The sequence below is a fragment of the Vidua chalybeata genome, chromosome 13, assembly GCF_026979565.1.
Source record: "Vidua chalybeata isolate OUT-0048 chromosome 13, bVidCha1 merged haplotype, whole genome shotgun sequence".
NCBI classification, from domain to species: domain Eukaryota; kingdom Metazoa; phylum Chordata; class Aves; order Passeriformes; family Viduidae; genus Vidua; species Vidua chalybeata.
Genome location: NC_071542.1, coordinates 17,724,029 through 17,738,456, shown reverse-complemented (window position 1 = coordinate 17,738,456; position 14,428 = coordinate 17,724,029). Strand labels below are relative to the sequence as shown.

Genomic DNA, 14,428 nt, shown 5'->3' with positions numbered 1-14,428 from the left:
TCATTACTTCCCAGCTGAAATCAGGACTCAACCTGGAAACAAAAGCTTCAGCTCCTCTGCGGTTGGGTAATTAAACACAGAAGGGGCTGAAGAGAAAAGGCTTTTCATTCACCATCATACAGACCTTAAAGGTGCATTCAAACTTCTTTCCTGAAGCTGAACTTTCATCCAGCTACCAGGATAAAGTATTTGGCTCAAGTAGGTGGAAGTCTGAACTTCCATCGCCCACTGAAGAAACAGGACTTGTCCACATGGAGGTCAACACTCCTGTAATACTTTGGGCTGTTAAGAGTTAGGGTCATTTCAGTTTTGGAGGTTTAGAGCAACATTTTTGTCTGTCCAGCAGCCTTATCCACAGCAGAAAGGCCTGGGGAGGCAAATTGTGGCACTTTTTCCAGAGGAAAGAACTATTCCAACTCACTGGTGAGGTAGAGTTCTGACTGAGCCACGGGCAAAGCCTCTTTGTAGTGCAACACACGAAGTATTACACAGTCCAGATGTAGCTCTTAACAATGACAACCAAATTCTCACTGGAGGGATAGTTTTGCATGGCATAATTCACTACAAGTGAAAACTGTGCGAGCCAAGAGGAAGATATAATCTAATTATTTCTGGTTTCTCAGGGCTGAAGGTGAGAGGGAAATTTAAAAGCAAACAAAGCTGCATTGCTCAATATGGAATGCTGCAATATAAAGAAGTGAAAATTAAGGCCCAGCACAAAACATGTCAATTTTCGATAGATATGGCACTAACATATATTAATATTTCTGACAAGCCAAGAATGTCAGATTTCTAAGCACAATATGAATCACATTAGAATTAAGAACAGCTGAGCCTGCACAACAGATTATACAAGTATTTATGAAGCACAGGAAATACTCAAAGCCAGCAAGTTCAGCTGTATACCAATATAACTAATAACTGTTATGCTCAATGCATCTGGTAAAAAGCCACTTTATTGACAAGATAACTACAAATTAACAAAATACTGGATAAAATATTGAACATCCGGGCAAAATACAGGGGGCATTAAAAATGCCCTTTAAAAGAAGGAGTCTGTTCTCATTACAAGTTCTTCTCTTATCAAGACTGAAGGAAGATCAATGAATCATGAAAGCAATTCAAGTTGAGCAAAGAAGAACTTTGCAGAAGAACTTTGAAATGGCAGATTTCAAAAATATTGGCAAAATGGCTCGAGGAAAAAAATAATCAGTGTACCGAAGCTCGGGAAGAAGAAAACACAAACCACAAGATTCAATTTGCAGCAAAGATGATCTGAAGCTATTTATCAGATAAGACTGAAACTGCCCCTATCTGGACACCTTTCAAAGAACTCTTATTTGGAATCATTAAAGTGTTTTCTACTATTGGCTGAAAACAACTGATGAGGTTCCTAAAACAGCCCCTTAATTTAATTTACTTGGACATGAACAAATTAAAAGCAGAGTTACAGGATATAGTACTAATAATGCAGATATGTCACTGTAACATTTTTTTGTGCCCTTAATCAGTTTGATTGATTAAAATAGTAACTGGTTCTGATGTGAACGAACTTTGCTAAGTGTTAGAGTCTTAAAAAAACATAAGATAAATCAGTGATCTGGAATGAAACACTGGAATTTAAGTCAATGGAAGTGCAGGGTAAGATATTTTGGTTTTATGAAAAAAGTATTGAGTCTTTAGCCAAGAAAGCAAAGTCCCAAGCAATATCACAAAAACTGACATCACATTAGAATTTTTCACTTAAACACCTTTCAGTCCACCTGCTAGGATGGTCTCCTCTGGAGCAAGGAATATCTTATTCCCCATCCTCCTCAGGTGAGGTGTGGAGCACAAGTTGTGAAGGAGGAGAGAAAAGTCAGCACAAAGACAAGAGCTGGAAGGAGGTGGGTGCCCACAGAATCACAGACTGGTTTGGGTTGGGAGGGACCTCAGAGTTCATCTCATTCCACCCCCTGCCATGGGCAGGGACACCTTCCACTACCCCAGGCTGCTCCAAGCCATCCAGACTGGCTTGGAGCACCTCCACAGATGTGGCACCCAAACACAAACACGCCAGAGCTCAAGGCAAGGTGCTCAGGGAACCAGAAGAGGCCTGGGTTAATTTTCTCAGGTGGATTACAGATAAGTAGGGACAAAAAAGCCCCACGAGCTTCAGTCATTTGTTCACAAGAGCAGGAGACATCAGGACTGGACTCCATCCAGCCGGGAACCTGCTTTGAATGACCTTTCGGGGTCAACCTTGGAGATTGTGTAACAGTTTTGGTATTTTCTCTCTCTGTGGCACAATTTTAACAAACCTGTAATCACAGCACTAAAAGGTGGGAATGTGAGTACAAATCCCCATCCTTAATTACTTTGCCTGGTTCAGAGTGGGAACTTTAATTCAAGTCTTCCACTCATCAGGAGGGTGCCTGATCCATCAGAAAACAGTGATTTTTTTTTTTTTTTTCTGGCTCACTAAACATTAAATAACTCACACAAAGTTGAAAAGGAACAGACTCAAATACTCACACAGATTATTTTATATTAAGGACATTCAAACTTCTAAGCCCAACAACCCACATACCAAACATTTCTTAAGATCAAAAGGCACATTTTCTGCTCTCTCCCTCACACAATCCCACACACATCTAAACTTCATCCTTTACCAAACATCCTGGGCATTTTATTTTCAGACTGACTGCTCTCTAAAAATTATTTTGTTTTGCTTCCTAACAGCTATATAAAAACCCATTATGAGATGAGCAATATCCAAGAGAGCCAGGGGATGGATCTCAAGTTGGGCTGCTCGAGATAGACACAGCTTGGAAGTCATTCTCAGTAACCCACATCCTGCAGTTGGGTACTCTGAGGTGTGAAAATCAAGCATTAGATGAAGCTGAATCTAAATTTCTACTACTCCATGCAAATGCTATAGTCAGGTAGGAACAGATGAGAACCTAAAAATCCTGCCTGTATTGGCTTATAGGTAGATAAGACATAGACAATAACATTTTCCAGTATCACCTTTGACTTACCATGGACAAGGGCAGATCTGACAGTTCCAAACCCAGCATCCAGAGATGCTATTCAAACTTAAAGGTGGTGACCTTGTATTTTAAGCACACTGTGAATGCAGACTACAAGCAGGCACACACTCAGTAAAGAATGTAAGAACCTGCTGTTATGCTAATGTATATAAAATTTAATCTCTAATGGCTTAAAAAATAATTAAGTCTTCAAAATAAAATGAGTTTACATTTCATTGCAGATCTACTTCAATCTGCTGTTTCTCAAGATTTGGAATGGAACATCAAACCAAAATATCTCACCATCTCAAGATGAGATATCAGAGCTTAAGTAACTCTAGCAAAACAGGCAGTGTTTTCAGGAGAAAAATAAAATTGTCTGCTAGTTGCTTATAAAGTTGGCTTGAACTACAGAATGCCTCCCAGTGCTCCTTCACAAAGCGTTTCACAAATACCTTCCAAAAATATTCTCCTCATTAGGCCATAAAACAAGGAGCAGGAGTGCAAGCTGATCATCCAAAGCAATTATTTGCTATTTCACACCAGATTAAATGTTGAGTAACCACCACCTTCAGTGGAGTTACAATGGTCCAAGTCAGAAATGAGGACAGAATTTAGTAGAACTTGTTACTTGTGACAGAACAGGAGATGATCTCTTTGAAGTCTATTATAAACTCTATTTTTGCAAGTCAGAATAGAAGAGTTACATCAAATTTTGTTGTCTTTAAGAAAGAATAGATGATTTTGCTGTAGATCAGTTACTTACAGACCTACACTTAGTAAATTTTAGTATTTACTCTTGGATAACCTGCCTATAAGCTTCTTTTCGTTCAACTTTCTCACCCCTTTCAGGACTATTTAACGGATGCTGAGGGGGTCTGTAAAATAACTGCAGCAGATAAAGTCGAAAGTGAGGGAAATTCTGACCCTGTAGCACCCACCACTCTCAAACCCACTTGTTTTAAGTGTACACCAACTCTACCACATGAGAAACCCGCAAGTCTGAAGAAGGCTCAGAAATGCTTCCAGACCCTTTTACAAGCACCTCTGGAGATGGTCACACATCCTTCTTGCAAACATGACAACATTCAGAACTTACCTGGGACCTCACAAACAGCAGCTAGCAGCACTAGAGAGCCCAGATGTGGAGGAAACAGCTGGAGCTCTGACTTCTTCACTAGACAGCTGGAGACTTCCCAATAAAAGTCAGCACAGCTTTCGAGCCCAGATTTTGCTGTTCCAGCTGCATGTTGTGGTTCCCTGGGGAATGCACTGGCTGAAGAACTCCTGGTAGCATGGTTTCATAAAGCTCTGCATATACCTGCTTTGTTTCTTATTGCCCTGGGATTAAATCACATGCTGAGCTTTACTCTGGCTAGTAAGTCAAGGAGTAGAACCCTACAGCAGAGACTCAGTGTGGCAGTGATAAAGGAAAAAGCAAACTTTAGCCTATTCCAATTTCCAAGAACAGGATAAAACCTTTGAGGTTTAGCAGAGGGGAGAGACTTGAGCAAAGAGATTTTAAATGCTTCACTCCAGCCTGTCTGGGAAAAGACACAGCAGAGCCTGTTCTGTGCTCTGATAATTTTTCTTTCAAAGGTTCTAATTTTTCATTATTCACTATGGTAAAAAACCCCCATGTTTTGCCATATAAAATAAGTACACTTCTCTATCACCCACTTCTACCAATATATATAAAGACTGTATATTCTAAACACATCATTTGTCAACAGCTTGTAAATCAGGTTTTTCCAAGTAGTAACATTATCCATTAATTGTTTTAAACTTCACAAGTGAACACTCCAACAGGAAATACGATACATAAGCAGGAACCAAGTCTTTAGCACAGCATTCAGTATAGCCCAGCCAAAGCCTGGCCAGTCTGGTAGAAACCACCAGCAGCAGCTCCAAACACAACTGCTGGTTGAACAGTGAATGTTCTCCCAGTGATGTTTGTGAAGTTTGCTACTGAGCAATGGAAATAGCATTTTTTTTTTCCTCTACTACCCTTTAGCAGTAATGTCTTGAAATCTAGTCTCCTTCCTCTCCAAATTTTTAGAGTCCAAACCCTTACTGCATCTTTTGGTTGTACATTTTTCTCATGACTGAACCCGAACATTCCAGTTTCTATTTGTGTGTCAGGAATATTCATATACACCCCCCTTTTTGATCAGTAAAATGCAGCCTCTGTTTGGTCATTTTTGTATCTTGGTCAGTGCATGAGCTTGAGGAGGAAAGGTGAACCTGTCAGAAAACCCTGAAGAGGCAGCACTGGAATCTGAGCAGGGAAAACCCAACCACTCACAGTTTAGGACCAGTTTGTTCCCCCTTCCAAAGCCCAGCTCTAGAGTGAGTTTTGTTTTACTGGGAGGGTGAGGAGGCCCCAGCACAGGGTGCCCAGAGCAGCTGTGGCTGCCCCTGGATCCCTGCAAGTGCCCAAGGCCAGGCTGGATGGGGCTTGAAGCACCCTGGGACAGTGGAAGGTGTCCCTGCCATGGCAGGGGTGGAACTTAAAGGTCCCTTCCACCCCAAACTATTCTATGAGGGTTTTGTCCATATTTACTGGTAAAAAAATCCCATTACAACTCATGAGACATCTGAACTCCCATTTGTGGGGGCATTTTGAGTCCCAAATGCATTACAGAATCATGAACCCCGGAGAAGGGAACAGGAGTAGAAGAGACAGACAAACATGGAGAGAAAATGTGTAAAGTGGTATTATGTTATTAAAACATTACATTAGAAATAAACAGAACATAAACCAAAAATAGGTTTTAACCAGGTTTAACTTTTTTCTTTTTTTTTTTTCTTTCTTTTTTTTTTTTTTTTTTTTTTTTTAAATTCAAATTGACCCAAAGCAAAAACTTACATTGCAAAGGAAGAACAAAATACATGATGGTATTGGTAACACAGCATTGCATGGAAGCTGCACTTGTGGGCAGGTTTTTTCCTCCAAACCAGCCCATCCTGGTAAAGATGCCATATCTTTTCTTTTGCCTCTGGGTATTTAGCTGAAGAGTTTGTCCAGATGTGTTCTCCTATGATTGCCAACCAGAGCCAGAAAACCAAATTTTCCACGCTATCCCAAGGAAGCCAGAGTTATTCCAAGCATGAGTGATAGTGAATTTAAAAAAAAAAAAAAAAAAAAAAGAAAGAAAACAAACCCAAAACAAAACAAACCCACTCGAGCTTTTCAAACTAACAAGTATTGTCTATAATGTAAATAGTTTAGAAATATGGTAATTAAATAATCTAAAAAACACTCTTACTCTGCTGTACATTTATAAACATAAATATTTACAAAAAACTTTCTGCTTTGTTTTAAAGGATGAGGTTTGCAGTTTGTTAATGATCAGAGTCTTTTACTCATATTGATTCTTTGGTGTGTTTGCCAATTTTTTAAGGTTTATTAAAAGTGTTCAACCGTGAATTTAAAGGTAATGGAACGAGGCTACATCACAAGTTTCTATTATGCACTTCTCCTTCCACATTCTAGTCCAAATGAAAAACAAAGGTCAGTTTGTTCTTCAAAGTATTTGTGCACAATATTGAAAAAAAAAAAAAAAAAAAAAAAGACCAAATTCCCCCTTATTGAAATTTGGGTAGGATTATCAATGAATAATCCTACTTTATCTGCACTTGAGTACATGGATAACCAGAGATAGTGCACAGGACTATCAGTAGGTTCAGACCCACATGTGCTGCAGTGCTTTGCAAGAATTAAGGTGAGAAACCAGCTACAAAAGATGGCTTAGCATTGCAAAAAAGGGTGAGGGCTTCCTTCCACCCTGGGGAGAGGAGAGGATGAAAATTAATTTAAAAGAAAGGCTTTTTACTGGCCTGAAACATATGTGTGTTCCCTTTTAGATGTCAGTTACTTAAAAGAAATAACCAAAAAACAAACCTCAAACAATAAATAATGGAATTATTTCTTCATTAAATAGCATTCTTGTTACCAACAAAGTCTTTCATAATTTTCTTCAGTCACAGCAACAGACAGAACAAATAATTTGCCTTAATATAGATTGCAACTAAAATATACTCTAGATTACCTTAGAAAATATTACTGTAAAAATTCAGTGGGGAAGGACATTGGTTTAGACCAACTTACAAGTGTAGTGAACAATACTAAGCCTGTTTTGTTTGGTTTTTTTTTTTAAGAAATCAGCTCCTGATTTAATGTCAGAAAACGGAAGATTTGTGTTAAAACCTGCCAGTCTGCCCTGTCCCAGCACTGGAGAGCTCAAAGATTGGAATGGCTGATCGTCCCTCCACAGGGGCCAAGAGATTTGAGCCACGCACTCGAGCTCACAGCCCGTCCCTACTCCACAGATACAACCAGGAGGAAGCACTACAAGCTCTACAACCCAGTGCAGGGTGTTAGGCTGGACTTGCTCACTCACACTGCTGAGATGTGAACTTCTGGTCACCGCTCCAGCAGCTGGACTTGAACCGGTACAAACTGGAGATAAAAAGGTTCAACAGCCCATTGCCAACCCTCTGAGCCATGAATCTCCAAAATCCCTCATTGTCTGGAAACCTGATGCAATGCCAGGCACAATGGGGACAGATAATCCTCCTGGCTTGCCATGGTTCCTGTGCATCCATTAGCAGTGATAAGGTTCACTCTCAGGGAGCTGCAGCCTGGGGTTATCAAATATTAAAAGGAACTAGCAGGGTTAAATAATATGAGTTTACCTGCCTTACTTTGATTTTCCTATTTTTAACACTAAGTATTTTGAAAGTGACAGTGTGAAACTTAAAAGTCATCATCATTGCTTTCATCTCCCACTTCGGTTGGTGCAATTGGTACAAAAGCACTCCTACTATCAGAGGGGCTCTTCTGGAGCCAGGCAGATGCCAAAATAAAAGTAGAGAACACTGGCAAGAATCTTATGCTGAGTCTGTAATGCCTTGAAAATAACGAGAGGGAAACAACTGCATATATTGGCCCAATCTTTTGATCAAGAAATGGATTTTTTCCTACTATCAGAAATAAAACTTTGCAACAAATCTTTTAATACCTGGTTTGAAAGACACATTCAGTAGCCAGATTTCAGCACTCCTCTCAGTTTCTGCTTTCAGATTAATTGCAAAATTTGAACTTTCAATGTCAGTGGGGCTTGTCTTCTTAGTTAATAGCTTATGTGCACTTCCCGCTCTCTAACCTGAAACAAACTGAATTTCAGAGCAGTCAAAACAACCCCACCCCCCACATTGCTTTTAAAACCAATTAACCTTTTTTTTTTTTTTTTTTTGGACACAATTTGGCTGAGAACCCGTAGATAAAATCTCAACTGAAAGTGAAATAAAGCAGGTTATACATTCATGAAATTCAGGGAGTAATCATGAACAGCAACTGCTGCATCATTTCTGTAATGTCCTCTCAACACTACAGTGAGGCAGCAGCTCCTGCTCTCACAAATAATGCACTGAGCCTAAATGAGGAATAGTGGGGGAATCACACATCAAGGGAAAACACATCAGAGAGATTATTGCACAGGAGGCACTGTATGAGCAACAGAATACATTGGCTTCAAAAAAATCTAAATTTGTTTCCTCTTAAATTAATGTAAAAAATACAGAGGCTATGCCTCTCTGTAGTGTACTGTCACTGGTAAAAACAGACTTACAAACAGCCCATTCAACAGGCAATGTTGGGAAAGAGGGCCTGAATTTTCTGGGCATCCCAACTACAGTAATTAGGAAAAGAAAAAATTCCAAAAAAAAAAAAAAAAAGCCAATGTATAGACCCATAGACCCTCAAATTTAACAAGGTAACTGCATTTTTTTCCCTCAATTTCCAAATTATATTCATACAGTACCCGAGGACACATCGATTATCCCCTCTTCCCTCTGTCCTGCAAAAACAAACACCTGGCAGAGACAAGAGGTCCTAACAAACAGGGCTCTGGAGGTCTATCTGTATCCTTTTGCAGGATTGGTGCCTTGATTTCCAAACTTTTTTGTTCTTGCTCAGCATGCCAACTCAAACCAAGCACTTCCCTCGAGGGGCTGCCTTCCATCTCCACGGCAAGTCTGCACACATAATGTGAAAACAAACAGAAAACCAACAGCAATTTTTAAAATGCAATATCGTATAGAAAGCTTGGACCTTTTAAACTTGGACCAAGAAACCAAAAATTAAGACCTTCTAGCGTGTGGTATAAAAAACCCAAGGAAGTGTATACCTGCCTTCTGACTTCACAGAAAAATCAGAATTTGCATAGGATATACTTTGTGCAAGGCAACAAGCCTCTTCAGTATCTGGAATAGAACTAAACTTGCTCACAGTTCCTCTCTTCATGGATATCAGATATCATCAAATTTGTGTTTTAAGTAGTCTTTCATGACCTTGGCAATGGGTAGCTCATCAAGCAGTTTGAGGTTTTGAAGGCCTATACACTGACGGATTTTAATTCGGCATAGATCTTGCAAGTTTCTGGGCTGTCCTGAAAGACAAAAGGAACACATAAAAATAAAATGATCACATTTTAAATGTATTTTAAGACATCATTTACTCTGCAAAATGACAGGGGTTTGCTGTTTCCTAAGAGGGAGAGGGAAGGGAAAAATTACAAGAGAATTACAAGTTAATACCTTTTTCATGAACTCAATGAAACCAAGGGGTGAATTCTAAAAACATTTTTATATGCACATAATTTTACTGATGCCAGTGTAAAGTGATTTCATCCATGTGAGGATTCCCACCAGGTGGCAACATATGCTTATGCATTACAGAACACCAGAACTCCTCCATTTAAATTTGTGGATTTTTTTTCTATCCTTGGGGGAAAAACCCCTCAGTCTTGCTTTTCTTTTAAACAATGAGACAGAAACATCTAAGTTCAGCTGTAACAGGACTAGGAAGTTTCCTCAGAGAGTGAGGATTTATACAAGTTATTCCAGCATAGCTGTGGCAGAGTTAAAGACTGGGGTTTTTCTTCCCTTCTAATGAAAAGATAAAGCCTTCAGGCTTTGGATGCAGCCAAACCCTCCTCCAACAGAAAGGGATGAAAATGTGAATTAACCACTGTCCACAGAGGAAAAGCTTTACTGGTATCACACTGTCCTAGGCTGTCCTTTCTCCCAAATCTGCCCTAAACCAGGACAAATACAGACTTCAGCATTCCTGGCAAGGATTTTCCAAAAGAATCAATTCTCCTTCAAGCTCATTCTTAACAGGAAACCACTCAAAATCAAACACCTTGAGAAACAATTGGGGTTTGGTTCCTCTACCCAAAATAATCTCAGAAAACTTAATCAAGTCTTGTATCTGAATGCACCCAGCAATGGATCCCAAGGAAGAAAGAAAGAGAAAAAGAGCAGAACAACAGACATTGAGAAATCCTGCCCCAATAAACCCTTCTAGCTTTCAGCACTGATGCCTTTGGGCCTTCCTAGCCCAGAGATTGCACACAGATCTATGTCTTTAATAGCTGTGAATAGCTTGCCCTTTGTAAATCTGTCTAGTGCTTTTTGAACCCATTCATACTTTCAGTATCCAAAACATCCTGTGGCAGCAAATTTCACAATATAATTAGGCGTTGGCTGGAAAACTGCAAAGTAATTTTATTTATTTTAGATCTGCTTCCTGATGGCTTTGTTGCATGCCTGCCATTCTTTGAGTTACAAGGAAAATAATGAATAATTGTTCCCACGCCAGTCATGATTTTACATACCTTTATATAAACCTCCATCCTCCACTCATGCTTGGTACCTCTTCCCAAAGCTGAAAACTCCAGCTAACAACCCCCAACATGGGAACCACTCCAAACCTCTGAACAAACTGCCTGCCTTTGTGCTTTTTCCTCATTCTGCTACAGCTTCCTTGGAGTTATTCCAGTAACACATCAAAGCTGTGCTAATCAATATTTTGATCATTGACTTAACCGTGTAAGCCTCTTTTTCTTAATTTTTTTTTTCCTCCAAGCCAAGACTTGGTTATGGGACCTGATGACTGTCAAATTCAAAATACTCAGCACCCTGAACAATGTACGTGCTTCTGTTGGTATCTACAGAAATGGGCTGACAGACAGGTAGGGATTTTTAGACACTGGGATTTATCTTAAGCACTAAAATTATCCAGGGCAAGCCAGCAGAAGTAATGCATGAAAATAGTCTCAGTCTGCTTCTAAAGAAATTCGGTTTGAAATTTAAAAAACATGAAAATTTGAATTTCCTTTATGTAAGTTGAAAATACTTTTATTATACTTATCACCACCTAAATGTCAATTTATTTTTAGTTAAATCCTTCATCCATGACTTAGAACACAGACCAATGGCTACTTTGTCCACCAGTGGTTTCTTCTTGGCAATTTTTTTTTCCACCTGAAGGAAAGAATTTAGGCAACTCAGACAACAGCAGAACACTCAAACTTCAGGGAAACGAAAGTTATTTTGGTATGAAACCAAACAATCTTAATGGTGATAAAGAAATAGTTCTGATGCTTTAAAACAGGGTTCAAAAAGCAAAAGTTCACTGCAAACAGCAGCATTAGAAATGACGAAGGACTAGAGGACTTTGTGTATTTTCTGTAGTAGAGTACACAATAAATCAGCTATGAGACACTGATTTCTGGTTTCAGAAATAAATGCCTTTTAATTAACATCCTACGTGGTTTTTGAGAACATAAAAGAACAGACAACTTAAAATACCCAGAAGAAATTGGTCATCAGTTAATTCAAAAAGACCCGATTATCAAATGTATGACATTTTCCCCTGATAAGCCTAAAAAATATTTCCTGGGAATGTGTTAACAATGGACATTTCCAGTGTTAAGCACCAGTTGCTACATCTAGTGGCTGCTGGTGTCTTAGGTCACGCCTTGCAAATTCCAGGGTTATTAATGCATTTGTGATTTATTAGAAACGGTGTCTGGAACACTTACTCATTCTTGGTTGCATCTGAATGAAAAGGAAAAAAAAAATAAAGGATTACGGACCGATGTCAGTGAACCTTAGTTTGGCAAATGAAAAATGTTATTAGTAACTTGGCAAAGTAAGACAAGTTAAATGATGAATAAAGTTCTCTTTAAAAACCATTAGGAAGTTGCAACTTTGGTTATATCCTGCATCACAAGTTTGGGAAGTTATTTAGGCAAATAAGCTGGAAAGGAAGAGAATTAAAAGAGAAAGAAACAAAAAAACCCACAAACATGAAAGGTACGATTGGCCTAATTACCACTATCATGCAAAACAGCCACATAAAACTACTGATCACCTTAAAAACAGCCAGCACATCCCTGAAGGGCCACCTTGGTCCTGTTATTCTGGATTTGCTCATGTGTTCACCAAATCATTACACACTGCAGTCAATTTCTTTTTTAAGCTTTAAAGCAGTAATCAAATAAATTAGAAGCATTAATTATAGGAGAAAAAAAGCATAATTCATCTTTTGCCTTCCAGAGCTTGTGCTCTGTGCTGGAAAGGAAAGCAGAAATCCCCACCACTGCAATTCTTGTGTACAGTGTCCCAAACCTGACAGAAAAGCTTCTTCCAAACAGAAGAAATGTAAGGCATGAGCTTAAAGAATCAAGTGGGATTGCTTTTTGATTTTTTCTAATCTGGATGCAGCAGACTTCAATATGTATCAAAATCAAGCATTTTCCTAAATCAGTTCTTCAGCTGCTATCAAAGTAAGTTTCTGAGCTTTTCCCCACTTAAATTATTATTTTACTTGAATAATAAAATGAGCCTTTTAAATTATTATTAAAAGATCAGCTTTTTCTGGTAAAGCAAAGGAAAAAAATGATGTTTTAACAGCAAGAAATTATTACAATTAATCTCATTTTCCACTCAAAACTCCATTCCTTTTCTTTTTGCAGTTTCAAGATTTTTCTGGTATGGTATCTGAGAGTTTGCTGTTGTATCCCCAAAGCAGACAAAATTTCCATTTAGGATTTGCTACCTGGCCAAAGAACTGTGTCACTGTTAAAACTGCTCTGCATTTATACCTGTGCCTTCCCTCTGCAGACAATGCTCCCCAAGAAATAAAACACTAACTCATCCAGTAAGTCTATATTTAAGGACCATTAAGGCATATTTGTGATGCCCCTGACAACACTCTTTTCTGGGGACTTTCATCCAGTGCTGTAAAGCTGGAAAAGGGGAATCCCTACCCATTTCCTCCACTGCAGATAGAGAGCAAAAAAATCCATGTAAAAATCCAACAATCATGAATTGAACTTTCTGTTACCCAAGAGAAAACTTGGGAATAACTGAAATTAATACATTGTAGGCTGCAAGAAGATCCCCTCTGATGTATTGTTCTAACTACTAAAAGAAAAGTATTTTTAAAGCAAACAATCAGTGCCATTGGTTTCAAGTGGATAAGCTGATTCTGAAGAAATTAAAAAATGAAAAATAACATCAGTGACATATTTCAGAAGCCGCCCACAGTTTTCTCTACAATATTAATGCATCTCTCCAAAAACCCTTAGAGTGGTGTTTCTCAAACTGAGCCTCTGCCCCTCCTGGGAATTCTGAAAGGCTGAAAACAGTAGCAAGAAACCATTTGGTAATTTCTTTTTAGCTACAAAGGGAACTTAAAAATAAAAATCTTCTGAAACATTTTACAAAATATGTTGAAACCAGGCTGATGTATGCTGGCAAGAGCTCAGTTCCTCTATAATATCAGGAAAATTATTTATTTCTGCAGCAAGTCCTTAAATCCATCCCTTATTTCACAGTGCTGAAGGAATGCAGCCAGTGCTGGCAATTAAACTGAGTTCTGAATTTGTTGGTTTTTTGGAGAGGGAAATGAAAAAGGTAATTGAACTTATCAGCTGGAAACTCACACCTACCAGCCATGAAACACTGGGGAGGATGCACAAAAATGGGATCATAGGGAAAGGCTGGGATCACCAAGGGAACGACTGAGGCTGAGCTGAAGGGGAACTCGGCTGCTCAGTGCAGTAGGTCTAAAGTTTAGCAAATGCACTGCTTGTACTCTGTAAAAAACAACAGCAGAAGAATTGGAGAATATTGGAATAATTTCCAGCATTCAAAACGTCAGAAAAAGCTAGTATCAAAAATCTATAGGTCTAAAATATTAATATCAGGCATGCAGGGATGAGTTTAGAATTACGGAGTGTGCATTGAGAGCATGAACAAATTCCTCCAGCTCGACAGGACACAGAGAGCTTTTTAACTGGATATCATACAAGTTATTTTAAAAGTTCTAATTTAATTTTGTGTTCAGTGTGCCTCTGCTAGAATGTCTGAGCCTGACATATGTTTTCATTGGTCTCTGAAAAATAATTCCCCACAATGAGTTTTAGATGTCTATGAAATTTCAGTCTATCTGGCACAGAAATGATGTACTATTTTGGACTGAAAATTCCTATATGAAAAAGCAGAATGTCAGTGAAGCTCAATGTCATACTTAACAGGTGTATTTGGCAATGAAATTAAGA

The 14,428-nt window shown here is 38.8% G+C and overlaps 1 protein-coding gene across 17 annotated transcripts in view; it reads right to left on the bottom strand.

Moving 5' to 3' along the window:
* Positions 1 to 14,428, bottom strand: part of ASB7 (ankyrin repeat and SOCS box containing 7) — a 79,671-nt gene that overhangs the window by 44,273 nt on the left and 20,970 nt on the right. For 8 of the 17 annotated variants that reach the window (XR_008433250.1, XR_008433249.1, XR_008433251.1 and 5 more), the window contains exons 6-7: positions 8,889 to 9,463; positions 8,036 to 8,179 (exon numbers count right to left, since the gene is read on the bottom strand). Coding sequence is in view for 4 of the 17 variants with exons in the window: in XM_053954929.1 (XP_053810904.1) it covers positions 9,324 to 9,463 (140 nt within the window). In the remaining 13 variants the exon portion in view is untranslated. The other 9 variants (XR_008433248.1, XR_008433247.1, XR_008433257.1 and 6 more) reach the window with 9 other exon arrangements.